The 16,077-nt window shown below is 42.7% G+C and overlaps 1 protein-coding gene across 1 annotated transcript in view; it reads right to left on the bottom strand.

The window, feature by feature from the left end:
• The window catches only part of RGS22 (regulator of G protein signaling 22), an 84,993-nt gene that overhangs the window by 34,466 nt on the left and 34,450 nt on the right, over positions 1-16,077 (bottom strand). The window contains exons 15-17 of the mRNA XM_048508194.1: positions 15,393-15,494; positions 4,542-4,736; positions 662-754 (exon numbers count right to left, since the gene is read on the bottom strand). Of these exons, the coding sequence (XP_048364151.1) occupies positions 662-754; positions 4,542-4,736; positions 15,393-15,494 (390 nt within the window). The remainder of the gene's footprint in view (positions 1-661; positions 755-4,541; positions 4,737-15,392; positions 15,495-16,077) is intronic.

Raw genomic sequence — 16,077 nt, 5'->3', positions numbered from 1 at the left:
AGGTAGGTAGGGCAGAGAGAGTTCATAGAGAATTGTGACTAGCCCAAGATCACCCAGCAGGCTTCATGTGGAGGAGAGGGGGAGAACAAACCTGGTTCACCAGATTAGAGTCCACCGCTCTTAACCACTACACCACGCCGGCTCTCCAGCAATTAGTCTACATAGCTATTAGCTATGTTGACTGAATCAAATCTCCATGTTCAAAATACCAGTTACTGGAGTGGGCAACAACTTGGCCCCTATGCCCTATCCTCTCCAGGGGGATCTGGTTGGCCACTACAAGAAACAGGACACTGGACTATACGTAGAGTATTGGTCTGATCTAGCAGGGATCCTCTTAGCTTCTTATGCCTCACAATAAAATAGTCCCCCATGAACCTCTTTAATAAGCAGGCAGAATGTGTTCTCCCCTCTTTATACCAGGCTTTGCATTAAAGGCTCACCTCAGCCTTCAAGTAGCTTTTATGCCATAGTTTGTTTGAATTGGGCCTTCATGACTGCCATTTAAAAACCAGTGATGCTGAGCAGTGGTCTGTAAAGGTCTACAAATCCCTCAACATTTTGTCAATGTTAAGACACAGAAGTGTTAACTTCCTGGTGTGCAAGGCAAGAGGGAGAGAAAGAAAAAGAATTTGTTTTTGTTAATAGGTGCTTGTCTTACCTCATCCTTCTTGGAAATGCTCTCCTCATGCAAAGCCTGCAGCTTTCTAAAGTACACTGAGTCCAGCTGTCGAGTTTCTTCCACCAGCTCCACCTAATAAAAATAATATCTTATGTCATTCACACAGTACACATTATAGGAAGAAAGATGAAGGGGGTAAGAGCGGCAGATTGCCAGTGACAGTGGGTAGAAAAGAAAGACGTTTGCCAACAACAAGACAGATGTTTAGAAGGCATATCTCTGGAAGTTGCATCCCTGGAGCAGATGATTCAAGAAGAACCGCTGAAGAGGCTGAACTAAAATTTCCTCTCAGGATGGAAAAGACTCTTCAATTCAAGAGGACGGGGGTCATGTACAACAGAAAAAGGGAATGTTGCGAAGATACAAAGGCTTAGCAGAAACTGAAGAACAGATAAAAGACCTGCGTTCAGCAGGAAACTCTATTAATTTAATATAAACTTACCCAAATAAATGTCTTAAGTTTGAGGTTAAATAAAAGAAAGTAGAGGGGCAATGCTCCTGACTCTAACCTCAGTGAAAAGAACATGCTTATCACTAATTAAAAAGGGTTTTTTTAATTTTGCAGTGTTTGTCAAACTGACCTGCATCTCCTCAGTAATCCATCCAAGTTTCCATATAATGTCTTGCAAGATCTCAGAACAGACAGCAACCCTGAATAGTATGACTCTCACAATGAAGTATGGGATTTTTCTCTGTTTGCATTTTATCATTTACTTCCTTTCTTGAGCCTGTATGCCACCCTCACACCCAGAGGTAGTGCTGAATTATTCTTTTAGCACTGTCTGTGCATAAAAATTAGGAACCTCACTGTTGCTCCCCTCTGAAGTAGGACTCTATCTAACTATCTTTCTATTCATCCATCTGCCCATGTATCCATCAGTCTATCCATATGAATCAACTGCAGTAGAATATACTTATTTTTACATTTGTATCATGCCTTTTTTCCATGGAGTTCAAGATTACATATGTAAAGGTCCCAAGAAACCTTCCATCCAGGTATGGATAACATCCAACCTTCCTTAATTTTAGCAAGGTTACTGGATCAAGTAGTACAAATACAACATTAAGAATAAAATCCTTGTTGAAGGCTGTCACAGCTAGAATCAACTGGCTGTTGTGGGTTTTCTGCCTTTGTGGTCATGGTCCAGTTGTTTTAGCTCCTAATGTTTCGCCCACATCTATGGCTGGCATCTTCAGAGTCATGTCAAAGTAAGATGTGTTTCTGAAAGCAAAACGTCTTACTGTGGTATACATCTAAAGCAGGGGTAGGGAACCTGCGGCTCTCCAGATGTTCAGGAACTACAATTCCCATCAGCCTCTGTCAGCATGGCCAATTGGCCATGCTGGTAGGGGCTGATGGGAATTGTAGTTCCTGAACATCTGGAGAGCCGCAGGTTCCCTACCCCTGATCTAAAGATACCAGCCACAGACGCAAGCAAAATTTTAGGTGTTAAAACCACAAACACACAGCCCGGAAAACCCACAACAGTCAGATAAACCCCTTCTTTAGAATTATCTGTAAATGCCCCTATATGCCCCATGAATACCTAACATTTTTGAAAATACTGGAATAAACTTGAATTCAGCACCCAACTAGAGCAGACGTTACTCATCTACACGGTGCTGGGAAGATTCACTTCACCTTAACAGGAATGGCGGATGGAACTTAATGCACAGCAGCCAAGAATTAAAACCCAAATGACTGAGAATAACTCTGGACAGAAGCAGCACCACAGACATGAGGGGGGTCAGCCTCTAACAATTGTTTGCAGTCCTACAGGTGATACTCAGTCCCAAGACACTTTCCATTTGAATCAGCTTTTCAGGAGCAACCTGTCTTAAAAGTTTAAGCAGTGGGTTCGGAGAGGTTATATTTTTACCTCCCAGGACTTTTCTTACCAAGACTGTCCCTTCTAGCAGCTCTCTGTATCCTTCTGCAATGATTTTGTTAAGAAAAAATTGACCTGCGGAAAAAGAAATAATCTTTGCCCAGCCCTTCCCAATCTAGATTTTGGCCTTCCACAGCTGTTTGGGGTTAAAATGAAGAAATAACAACAACAACAAACTGTGCGTTGTCAAGTCAATACTGACTCAAGGCAACCCCAGGACCCTGGGGTTTTCAAGGCAAGAGATGGGCAGAGGTGGTTTGCCATTGCCGCCTTCTGCACGGCAAAGATAAAATATTCACATATGTAGTCAAAGTTTAGCTTTTCCGCTTCTTGGGATTCCTGGCTCCTCTGTCTCCTTCCCTCTCTTCTTGACCTAAGCCCTGTTAATTTTACAAAGGCAACCAAACATCCTCATCCTGTCTATCACTTCTTTAGCCTTTGCCAAGACATACATCCATACAGCTGCTTTCTATGTTTCATGTTATACTACGCAGTTAAGAAAAGGCCTGGATTCTTCTGATTTGTTTCAGTAATGGAGGCATGTTTCTCTAACAGAAGGAACACCTCCCGTGACACAAAGCACTCTTCCAAGTGAGTTGTTTTTTTTTAACTTGGGGAAGGTGGATATCCAGGAAGGTCCTCATCTGGTCTTGATCGTGCTCCTGCAGGCTTCAGTCTGATCACAGCCCTTGACAGCAGCCGGGCTAGATTCCATCACAGTTGGCCTCCCGAGGGCAAGAGTATTTGGTGCCATCTTTTACTAGGTTGCTGGCTACTATACTAAATTGTATTTTATTGGATTTAACTATTTTATTGTTGTTTTAAATGTATTCTATTTCTAAGTGGTTGTACGCCACCCTGAGCCCTGTGGGGAATTGGGCAGGATAAAAATGTGAAAATAAATAAACTAAAAATAAATTAAACTCCACTGGAAGCTAAATGTTGTCTTTTTAAGCAGTTACATACTTAAATCAACGATGCCTCCAATCATGCACTGGATGGCTTTTTGTCTCCCATCCCTCCCCTACAATAAATGATGGCCCAGGTAGGCTGACTTAGGAAACTACAGACCACAGTCAGTCTGACCTCTGTCCCAGGGTATATACTGGAGTGGATTTGAAAGGGATCTAACTGCAAGAATCTGAAAGATCACCTGGTGATCCAAGGAAGTCAACATGGATTTATCCCCAAGAGGTCTTGCCAGACCAATCTCATTTCCTTCTTTGATCAGGTGACAACTTTACTGGATCAAGAGAATGCTGTCGATGTTGTTTACTTGGATTTCAGTGAAGCTTTTGACAGGTTCCCCATGATGTTCTGATTGGTAAACTGGAGCACTGTGCACTGGACTATAGGACAGTTAGGTAGGTAGGGAACTGGTTGGAGAACTACACTAAAAGAGTATAGTTCTCAATGGCATTTCATCTGAATGGAGGGAAGGGTACCGCAGGGCTTGATTCTGGGCCCGGTATGTTTCACTATTTTTATACATGATCTGGATGAGGGGGTAAAGGGACTACTCAATAAATTTGCAGATGACACCAAATTGGAGCAGCAAATACACCAGAAGACAAAGAGGTAATTCAATGAGATCTGAACACACTGGGTGGAGGGAAACAAGATGTAATTCAACAAGGACAAGTCCAAAGTTCTACATCTGGGTAATAAAAATGTGAAACACACATTTCTATTATTCTAGGATTCTACATATTGGATGGGGGATTTACTTCTTGTTAACAGTGTATGTGAACAAGATCTTGGCATATGGGTAGACTGTAAGCTAAACAGGAGGCACCCAGTATGATGCAGCAGCAAAAAGGGCTAGTGCAAACTTGGGGTGTATCAACAGAGACATTCAGGGATTTCAAATGCAATTATTTGACACCTCAAACCAACTGACACCTCAAGAGGACGGATGGAGAATTCACACCTATTCCTTTCTTACTTGGTACCATCTACTATTTGATTACCTTTTCATATGTAGCTCTGTCTTGTTCTAGCATCTTCATCCAAGGAACCAAAAGAAGGCTGAGGATATATTCTTCGGCTGGGTCAAAAAGATCCTCAAATGGTGGCTCAATTTTCCGATAAATCTCATGTTTCTTAAGCTGATGTAGTCCAATATCCATAGTGGCAGAAGGAGCAATATAAGTGGCATAAAGGAACTGGATAAGTGGAAGAGAAGCAAACAACTACTTAGTTATCTGTTCCACAAAGAATATATACAGCAAAGCAGGGGAGAGGAATGCACTTTTGTGCCATATCAGCTCTAGTTTTCTATTCTTACAGGAATACACACACCCTGCTTCTTAAAATGTCTGTTTTCTTCTTCAGATGATCCTTAAAGCTGTTTCACACATCAATGGTCATAGCTTGAGGACTGCAGCAAAAAGGGCTGATGTGAAAAATGAGCCTTTCCATAGACAGAATTTTTACTACACATCATTCAAATGTGGGTTTTTTTAAATGGACACCATCAGTCCATCTAAGCCTGGTGAACATCCCACACAGCAGAGTGAAGCAGGAATGAGGTGGGGGAACATGAAAGTAACAGAGTAGACTGCACCCAGGGATGTAGGTAAAGGGGGGGGAGGGTTCTCGAGTTCAAACCCCTCCCATTACATGTCCAACTTGCTTGAAACAGTGAATGGAATGGAACAGCCGGAAAGCCCTCAATCACCGAACCCACCTCATAAAAAATCTATACCTACGTCACTGATTGCACCACTTTAGACTGCAAGAAGGGAAACACTAACAACCAGGGTCAGGTAGAATCTGCCTGCTGTCTTATGGATTTTTTTGTAACTTCCAAAGAGTTTTTTCATACACTGAAGCATTAAAAAGTGCTTGCTTTCTGAGGTGGCACAGTGGTGTGTTTTAATAGCTGCTTTGCAAGTTATGTCATTATTGAAGTTTAGAATTGGGTCCCATTAGAGAGATCAAAGTCCTGTTCACGGAAGGAAGGAGGAAGGAAGGAAGTTATGAGAGACAGAAGAATAAAATCTAATGTTAAGACTACGTCTTAATCTAATCTTGACTACGTTAAGCTAAAAAAACAGTCAACCCTATAATCTCAATTTATCAGTCATTCTGCTACACATATTGACACAGGATTTCCAACTACAGGTAGGAAAATTTCTGGAAATTTGGGGGTGGAGCCTGGAAGAATGGAGTTTGGGAAGGGGAGGGACCTCAGCAGGGGTGGAGCGAGGGGGAACTGCACCCCTGCCATGCCACGCCCCCGCACTGACACGCGCCCGGTGCATCGCGCGCCCACTGCCCCCTTGGCGCTAGGCCACTGGACCTCAGTAGAGCATCATGCAATAGTATCCGCCCTCCAACTTAGCCATTTTCTCCAGGGAACCGAACTTTGTATTCTAGAGATCAGCTGCAATACTGGGAAATCCCCAGGCCCCACTTAGTTAAATGCATGGGAACCAGGTTGGTTTCAAACAATGAACAAAATAACTCTTTAATAGAAAGGTTAGTGAGGTCACTGTCATTGTCACATTCATCTGATTCATCAACAAAGCCTACACGTACATACCTTGCTTGCACATAAACAGTGGGGTAGCTAGGTAAACTTGAGCCCGGGGCGGAGTCTGAGTTTTCTGTCCACCTCTGGGCCCCTCCGCGCCCCCCCTCCCATGCCCCACTTACCCTAGCCAGTCAGACCTGGCTCCCGTGAGAGGACTGCCCAGGCATGAGATCTGACTGTGCCGTGACCACTCCCTCTGGCTGGCCAAGCAGCCGTGGTCAACTCTCACGATGCAGTCGGTTTGGCTGGGCAGAGGGGGTGGGCGTGGCACAAGAAAACTGCCTGACGAGCTGGCTGCGGCGCGGAGCAGCCAGGCACTGCCAAGGCAGGCCTCGACCCGCCCCTTGGGCAGTGGTCAAGCCAGCCGACAGGCCAAGGGCCCTGCCTGGATGGTGCCTGGCTGCTCCATGCTGCAGCTGGGTCATCTGCTGCCTAAGGGGCAGACCAAGGCCTGCCTCTTGACCCGAAGTGTGGGGGCGATTTTCCGCCCCACCCCCTGTGACTCAATTGGGCACGCCCAGGGCGTTTGTCCCCTTATGTTCCCATTGCATCTACGCCACTGCAGATAAGCTTTGTACAGAGGTGACAGTGAATTCAATCGCGACAAAGCTAAAAGGAATCATACTGGATCAAATGTATGACATCTCCTAGCTGTCCTAACAGATTGTAAAGTAAACTGAAATTGAACAGCTATAGCTGTAATTAGGCACGGAATGGTACCAAACCTTAGAATTTATATGGAAGGATCCTAAATACTAATAAGGCTAAGGTTACATCACATTTTAATGCAATCCAAGTTTTTACATGCAAGAAGCTAGGCTACTAAACAACAGGCCAGATATTAATCAATACAACAGCTCTTAAAAACTGCTTTTCTTATTAAAGGATTAGCCATTTTATTCAGGCTGAGCAAGGCAACTTCAAAGCTAAACGGATTGCCCTCCAATGGCTCATAAACCAACACATAAGCCCTGAGAATAGGGAAGGATGAAAGGGAGAAAAAAAAGGTTTTCCTTGCTGGAAATGTTCTCTCACCAAAGTGTGTTTTTAGTGGCTCAGATATCATCTTCTTGTTTTACACACTGGGAAAGCAGCAGGCGTTTGCACACCCGTTCAGCTTTGGTCTCCTATAGAACAGTGTCTGGCTTGACGGCTCTTTGCAGGCGGCAACATTCTCTTACACTACAATAGTCATACGGAAGTTGCTTGAAACGCTACTGAATTCAAACACTTTCTTCTCCATTTCTATGCAGCGGTGCTGCCAAAAGAACAAACAAGTGGGATGTAGATCAAATCAAAACGTAACTCTTCCTAGAAGTTAAAATGACTGAACTGAGGCTATCACACTTTGGTCACGTTATAAGAAGACAAGAATCACTGCAAAGGACAAAAATGCTAGCAAAATTTGAAGGCAGCAGGGAAAAAAGGAAGGCCCAGTATGAGATGGATTATATTCTATAAGGAAAACCACAGACCTCAGTTTGCAAAACCCAGTGGCGGAGCGCCAAGGGGACAGGGCCCCCCCCGGCCCCTCCCCCTTTTCCCTGCGCCCCCTGCGGCACGCGCACACACACACACACACACACACACACACACACACCGCCCCCCTTCCCACACTTACCTATGTTCCTTTTCTTTTTTTAGTACTTTTTGAGGCTGAAAAAAGCGGCCTATTTACAGTTCAGGCTAAAAACTGCCTGAGGAACTACAGTTCCCAGGAGACCTTGGGGCTCACAAGTGTGAGAAGGGGGGCTGTGTGTGTGCTGCGGGAGGGGGCACTGCAGGTGGGCCATGGGGGGCAGAAAAAACACACTGCGCACCGGGTGCAGTTTGGCCCAGCTATGCCTCTGGCAAAATCTGAGCAACCCTGTTGACGATAGGACCGATTAGAGAACACTGATTCATAGGGTCACCATGAGTTGGAAGCCACTTGATAGCACTTAACTCACATGCCCCAGTAGCACAAAGCAGGCCCTCACCAACCCACTATTCCACACATTCAATACAACTGGATTAGCGCACCAAACAAGTTGAGTTTAAATTGACTGTTTGAACCAAAAAAAGTCACACTTCTCTTTAATGTGGATTTGGAAACTACCTGAGAGCTTTTTAGGCCACAACTAAAGAATAGCTGGGAATACAACAGTAACACAATTGGATGGGGCATTCTATAATGCCAGGACTTCTGGAATGTACTCTTGATTTGAAAGGGGAATCTTCAGGGGCATCCAGGTTGACAATGATGGCCAATGGCACAATCTCATGGAGGGGCTGCTTTGGGTGATGATGACTGCACTGAATATTTTACTAGGTGCTGTGAGGGCAAGCTACTTCTCCAAACAGCTGGACCATTTTCATTGATCCGTTAGAGCCAGGACTGGGTGGTGGAAAGTGATATTAAGTCTCTCACTGAACCTGTTTAAACTAAAGTGAGGGGCCTCTACTACAGTGCCATTTTTATCTTCTTCCATATCTAAAAGGTGGGGGCAATAAATTTATCTATAACTCCCAGCTATCCTCTACCACTTTAGCATACTGGAACGGCAGAAAGAAAGAAAAGAGAATGTTGGAAGTTACCTTGGGTCTCCCACTAGGGAGAAATGTAAGCTATCAATAACCTAATAAATGAATACTTTTACCATTACGGCACAAAAACGTAATCACACAGGTTGGATATTCCAGTTGAATACCCCAGATTAACCCAAACTTGTCAGAGTTTGGAAGTTTGGCTGTGGACCATTCTTGGACAAGAGACCACCAAGGAAGACCAGATTTGCTATGCAGAGGAAGGCAAAAGTCAAACCACCTTGGCTTGTCTCTTGCCTTTCCCATGAAGGTTCACCATAAGTCAGTTGTGATTTGACAGCACTCCTTTAATTTAGGGTTGTGTTCACCACCTTCTCTTAGCACAAGGAGAAATGGTGCATGATGGGTGTCCAGGATCTGAATGTAGCCCCCATACCCTGTCATACACTGAGCACCCCCACTATGGCATAAAAGTGACACATTAAATCATCTCTTCTGCATACTCTTTTAGCAGACGTACATACAAATTATTTCTTTAAAGTCTACAGGATCTCATCAAACTCTGGCAAGTACTCTCAGCCCTTCTGTTTTAACACAGTGCAGACGACAAGAGCTTTTAAGAGAGGTGGAGCGGGGTGCTACAAGCATGATGTACGTCTTTTATACCACTATCAACTTTGGTCCACAGTGATTTGAGACTCTACGAAATGTATCAAGACCTGTCAATAGACATGGATGTGAAGTGAACATACACACAAGGAACAAAAGTAAAGTAAAGGTAGAGTTTCCCCTTCAGTTGTGTTCGACCCTGGGGTACTACTGCAAGTAGTGATTTCATAGGCAAGCCGTTTTTGGGGGCAGTTTGCCATTGCTTTCCCCAGCTATTCTTTACCCCCTGGCTATGTGCTAAGTACTCATTTACCAACCAAGGAATGGATGGATGGTTGAGTTGACCATGAGCCAGCTTCCAGGATATCTGACCCACAGGGGGCTCGAACTCCTGACCGTGTGAGTGGCAGTGCAAGCACTTAACCACTACGCCATGCGGCTGCTACAAGGAACAAAAATCATACCCCTTTCTAGTCTCAATAAAATCCTGATACCTTCACTGCTACAAATATGACTTTAAAACACACAATGACAAAAATTCCCAGTGCAGTTTTCAAAGGAAAGACAGTTACCCACTTTCTGTATTAAATGTTGCTTCATGTCCTTATCTGTACATTCCACATGTCTGAGGGACTAGCAAAGCTCCTAAATGACCCTGTATACAACAGTGCTCCAAAGAATTAAAGTATAATACTGTCCATTACATAAAAAGAAACTTTCATCTGTCTATAAATTGCTGGAAAGGTCAAATAAAAGTAACGATGTATATTATAGCTCAAGTGTATCAGACTTTCATTTATTCAGCAATTTCTTTCCTTCAGTAAAAGAAGAATGTCTTTCCCTATATTACCTTTATATATTTTGCTATAATATAAAATGTATTAAAGTTAGAGATGGGCCTGAAGCAAACTCCAGATGTGGACTCTGCTCAGGGTCTGCATCTTTATATAATTTTAAAAGGCAAAATCTGGAGATAGTAAATCGAACCCCTCCCCTATCCCAAACCCAGTTAATATGCAGGCACTAAATCCTGATTCTAGTTGGATAAATCAACATTTTCTTGCTCAGTAAAGCCAGAAATGGTCCTTAAGTCTGTGATTTCTAACTCCAAAATAACAGAAAGTATTGTTCACCATTAAGTGTTACTGAATTCAGTGGAACAGAGTGAAAACACATGTTTAGTCATGAGAAAGTTAAATTATACATGCTACATATGCTACTTAAATTGTCGGTATTGTTCTTTAGCAATTTAATTTGCGCATGCAGAAACAAGGTAGCTTTTCCTATCTAATCTGTCTCTGTCATAATAGCAGCATTTTTCTTATAACATTTTTTCACTTCCCCCGTAACCAGTAGCTGCATGTGTTTGTTGTTTTCCTTTTTCAATTTATTTTATACTTCAGCATATGTATTTAGAGCAGAATAATCAAATGCATTCCTTTCACAATGCACACAGTGATATCCCTCCAGAATGTATTGTTGTTTCTTTAGCATGTCATCGTTGTAACAGAAATACCTAAGAAATTAGAAATGTTTAAGTGTAATCACATTGAATTATTCTTTTTTTTCAGTCATACAATCAGCAAAAACGGGATGAAGAAAAGATGTTGGATACAATCCACCATGATGTTCTCCCAAGTAAGTCCCCATGGGAGCTTACACAGGACTTCTTCACATCTATATTTGTGCAAAATAACAAGAGGGAGGGAAGCAGGTTTAGGAAACATCTTGCCACCTCCATAACATTTAGGTAAGTTTCAGTCTCCTTCCTATTTATTTGTATAAAAACTTGGGCGGAGCTGGAGGTTTTTGGCGTGAGTCAAAGGACACTTGGCCCTTAACCCACGGTTTGAAGCAGCCATTGAGTGAACTACCCCTGGAAAGCTGGAAAATATGTCCAAAATCCTATAATTCGGCAGTAAAGCATATCAAGGCACATTCTGCCCACAGAGCACCAACTCACTCACTGCAATTGTAATGATTGCAAAGGGCTTTGACGAAGCAGTAACCACTTCAAAGAAAAAATATGAGGGGCCCATGTAATCTCCAAGACTCAAGGTTTCCAGTTTAAAGGTCCCAGCGTAAACAGTAGCATATTGTTACAGTTACCCAACCATTCTTTTGTTACCCAGGTAGCTGGTTTCTACATTAGTGGTGGGCCCAGGTTGTAGGGGATCCTCTGCCTTGAATGAGTACCGGTTTCCTTCCACTTACCTTCTGCTTGTATATTTGTAAGTAAAGCACTATTTCATAGGTGACATTTGACTCCAGTACACTCTCACACTGAAAGAAAATGAAACCCAGAAGTGCTGCCCCTGAAATTCTTAGCTTCGAGAACAGGAGAGTAACTTATATTACGGTTGCCGATACTCTTTGTTACAAAAAGCACCCTGAAGTAGTCAACAGATCCACGGAATTCTGCAACTTGCACACTTTAGATTCGTTCAGCAAATGTATATATGTGTGCTCGTTATGCATAATTCATTCAGCTTCTTATAGTTAGAGGGAATAACAGTATGAGGATCAGCACACAAGGAGACTACGTCTCTTAACTATTGAAAACTGTACTCATCTACTCCTCTGGCTTTTGAGATTTGAAACAGACCTGGCCCATATATTTTCAAGTGCTCCTTCACCAACAGTCAGAGACTAGAAAATTGCTTTTTTTTTCAAGAAGTTAAACTAGAACATCCCAGGTTATTTAATTCTGTGTTCTGTGGTGGAATCAGAAAGCCGTAACAGTCACAGAGTTTTTCATTACATGGTGAGCATATTAACAGAGTAACAACAACAGCTGCAAGAATCTCCTTGTCTGCTCTGTAATCAGAATATGACCGCTACTTTTTGTGCCAAAGGTGAATGTAGAATTCAGAAAAGCACAATGAACATAACATCTCCCTTTATCAGATGCAACTTGCATCTCAGCCACGTTCCAATGAATTAAAAAAAATCTGTGTGGCTATTTTAAAAAACCCTCAGGAACGTTTTCAAAATTTACTGCACATGTGTTGATTTGCTATGTTACATTTTCGGTTGTTAGTTATGCTAATGGAATAGTTTCACATAGTGCATTTTGATGTATTTGGTTTTAATGATTGGGCAGATATCATTTTTTGCAATTTCCTACTTATACTCCTTGGGCAATGCTCTGCTGTCACCACCAGGCTCAGCCTGGAAATAAGATTAAAAAGGGAGAAAAGACTTAGAAAAGTCACAGCCTACATATATATGTAGATGGTTGCACTGATCTTGGTAAGACTACTGCACTGTAACTGTGTGCAAATACCCCACGATCTCCACTGAGTGTCCTAACACAAGCCATGGGCAAACAGCTTTTGTTTTCAGGAACAGGCCCCAACTTGGTCAATTTTAATTAGTATTGAAGTTGTACTAATAGTTCATGTACTACTTATGATATATCTTGTTTATGTAACTTTTTAAAGAGTCTGTACAAGCAAATGAAGGACAGGCCTCTCAACAGCGATAAAAGCTAAATGGAATCTCCATGTTCAGAGGTAACATCTCTGAAGACTAGTCGTGGGCGGGGGTGGGGGAGAGCAGAACTAGAAAAAAGGTTTCTCCTTAACCTTTTTTAGAGGTTAAAAAGGTTAACACAAGAGCCAGTGTGGTGTAGTGGTTAAGAGCAGGTGAACTCTAATCTGGAGAACCGGGTTTGATTCCCAGCTCTGCCACTTGAGCTGTGGAATCTTATCTGGGGAACCAGATTCGTTTGTGCACTCCAACACATGCCAGCTGGGTGACCTTGGGCTAGTCACAGTTCTTTGGAGCTCTCTCAGCCCCACCCAGGCTTGGTGAAGTTTGGTTCAGGGGGTCCAAAGTTATGCACTCTCAAAGGTGTAGCCCCCATCTCCTATTAGCTCCCATTGGAAACAATGGGGGATGGGGGCACCCCCTTTGGGAGTCCGGTACAACGTGCACCCCCCGGCCCCCTTGTATCTATGCCTCTGAACAGAGCCCTTCACGGATTGGGCGGGATATAAATCCAAAAACAAACAAACAAACAGCGGGGTCTTTAGGACTGCACGTCCCAGCAGTCCCTAGAGTGGTATCTAGGTAGAGACTCGTAGGAATCACAATCAACTATAATAGGGTTAGTCTCATGATCAAGGAGAGTCACGATAAGGACACTTCACAGACTATTCCCTGTAGAAATATTGATGCGTTGACAAGTAGACAACATTTCAAATCTGGCCCTTAGAACTGAATCAACATATATTCTTTGCACTCAGTCTCAGAAAAGTTCCTTGGTCATGCTGCTTTTCACTGGCCAATTATACACTGACACTCTGCCCCGCGAGGGTACATTTCCTGAGGGGCAAAGATTTCATTGCAGACTCGCTCCGCATTACAACACATTTGATCCCGAGAAATCCTGATGTTTCCCCTCACTTTTGGGTTTCCACTCCTTCCTGACTCCCACCCTCCACTCCTTGTAGGCATTTTTGATGGATTGAAGGTCAGCTTTGGTGAAAAAGACCAAAAATATCGCTATAAACAGGAAATATTGATATTACACTGTAATATCTATATTTAAAAATTAAATGGCTTCAAAAACAAAGGCAGCAATCTTGCAAGGACCGGGAATGACCCAGAAGTGGGGGCAGGCAAGTTGTGCAACAGGCAGTGGGGTGCCTCCTCACATGTAAACAGAGAAACACGAGGAGACCACACTATGATCCCACTGCATGGCGAAAAGCCCCAAGGAAAGTGCTCCATCCATAATGTTTTCAATAATCCTTTCTATTTGCCTGTCCTATTTGCATTTCCTTTCTTCCTCACAGTCATCTGGTGCAATGAATGGGCAATGTTTCCAAGATGGGAAAAATGAGCTCCAAAGGAACTGTATCTATCACCTGTGTAAGGGCTGATTTGTATATTACGAAGTCCTTGCATTCCATGCATGTCCAACCCATTCCCCAGACATGTGCTGAGAGTACCATGCTCACAACTAAATTCCCAGGTGTGTGGGAGCCCAGTTTGAATTGGAACTATGCCACATGTTATTCCCTCCCACTTACCCACACACATACACTGTTTTCCCAACCTGAAATGGCCCCAGGGAGCAACTATTTTCCCTGATAGGGAAAGTTATATGTCGTGATTGACTATACATAAATGTCTCCAGTTGGGAAAAAAAGAAGATCCTCTGGCCCATTGCAGGTCAGGAAAATATTGTGGAAGGGAAAAACTTAATCCCTTCTCATAGTACACTGTGATTCTAATTTGAATTAGGCCTGTGTACCACAGAGAATTAAGTTTGGAGTATAGAATTCCCAACATGGGTCTAATTGAAAGGACTGGAGCAGACTCATGGGGAACCATAAGGCCTTTGTAAAGGGTAAATCAATGCTAAGAAGACCTCAAAAGGTTTGTGCAGGGTTATTAACAAACACTACAACGTTTTAATTCATATCTTTGAACATTCATGAAACGATTCATGACATTTCATATATCTCATCTTCTGCCTTTCAGTCTACAAGCCAGTATTTTACTTGGGCATTTGCCATGTTCCTGGTCCTGTTACGTAACATAAGGAAGGTCAAAATTCCACCTTAGAAATGTCAATCTATTTGGTTCCTGTTTTTGAACTAATCAGCCTTCTGGAGTAGGACAAGATGCATAATTTTTACTGACTGCACAAGATTTTTGTTACAGGCTGGAAAAATATAACTTATAAGAAGTAGTGATTCCACCACTCCATTTAAATAAAAGGTTATTGATATAAAAAAAATAAGAGGATGCTTGTTCCAAATTGCAAAAGGCACAGGCAACAAAGGAGTCCTTTTTGCACTATGTAAAATGCCGTGTGAGTGAGGAAATGAAATGACTGAAACTGAAAAAGAGATTCAAGGGAAAAACATGCCTGGTGACTGCTTAGATCAGGGGTGGCCAACCTATGGCATGCCATACGTTCATGGTCTGCAATTCCCATCAGCCCCACACTGGCAGGGGCTGATGGGAATTGTAGTCCATGAACATCTGGAGCGCCATAGGTTGGCCACCCCTGGATTAGATCATCTCTCTTACACCATGGAAACCATTTAAAGTTTATTTTGTTGATCACATTCCCCGAAGCAATTTTCCTTGGAGTTAAAGTATCTTGTAATAGGACTTATTTATGACTTACTTGGGCTTGCTTGCATAATTTGTACGGATGAAGGGTTTCTTGGTAAAAAAGTTGATGATAGTCCTGCAGGTCAAACCAAAAGTACGCGCTGTTCTTCCACAACTGCAGATGAGAAGAAAAGTTACAGCTACATAGTTTTCAGGGGTTATTTTTTTAAAAAGCTTGCATTTCCAGTGTGATTACTCAGCTCCTTGGGGGTCACTGTAAATCACACTTCATTTAAAATAGCTTGACTCACGTGTTCTGTGTTGGCAGAAAGACAGTATGCTGCCACTGTAATGCATTCTGTATCTTTTATAGTATCCTTTTACATGTAATTGGCTATTAAAATTGTTAGCATGTGAAGATTAACCACACTTGGATGGAATTAAGCCAGTGGTTCGTAAGGCACAACTAAAATTTACACTGTGTTGGGACAGCATTTTTTTCACCAATTGCTAAGGTCATCAAATGTTTTCATCCTGACTTATTGTTACTTTTTTATTACACTTCTCTTAACCATCCCTCACTACAGCTTGGTGCAGCTGCACAGAACTAAATACTTCCAGAGGGATACAGCACTTCTTGAACCCCATCAGTTCAGAATCTCCCTTCCAAAAATCAAGAGATTTTATTTTGAAATTCAAAACAAGTGTTGGGGCATGAGGTTCAGGCACTCAAGGAAGACGTTTTCAGCCACTCAAAG

This window comes from Sphaerodactylus townsendi, linkage group LG09 (assembly GCF_021028975.2).
Source record: "Sphaerodactylus townsendi isolate TG3544 linkage group LG09, MPM_Stown_v2.3, whole genome shotgun sequence".
In the NCBI taxonomy this organism is placed as follows: Eukaryota; Metazoa; Chordata; class Lepidosauria; order Squamata; family Sphaerodactylidae; genus Sphaerodactylus; species Sphaerodactylus townsendi.
The sequence above is the reverse complement of the archived record's forward strand: the minus strand, read 5'-3'. Positions and strand labels throughout refer to the sequence as shown.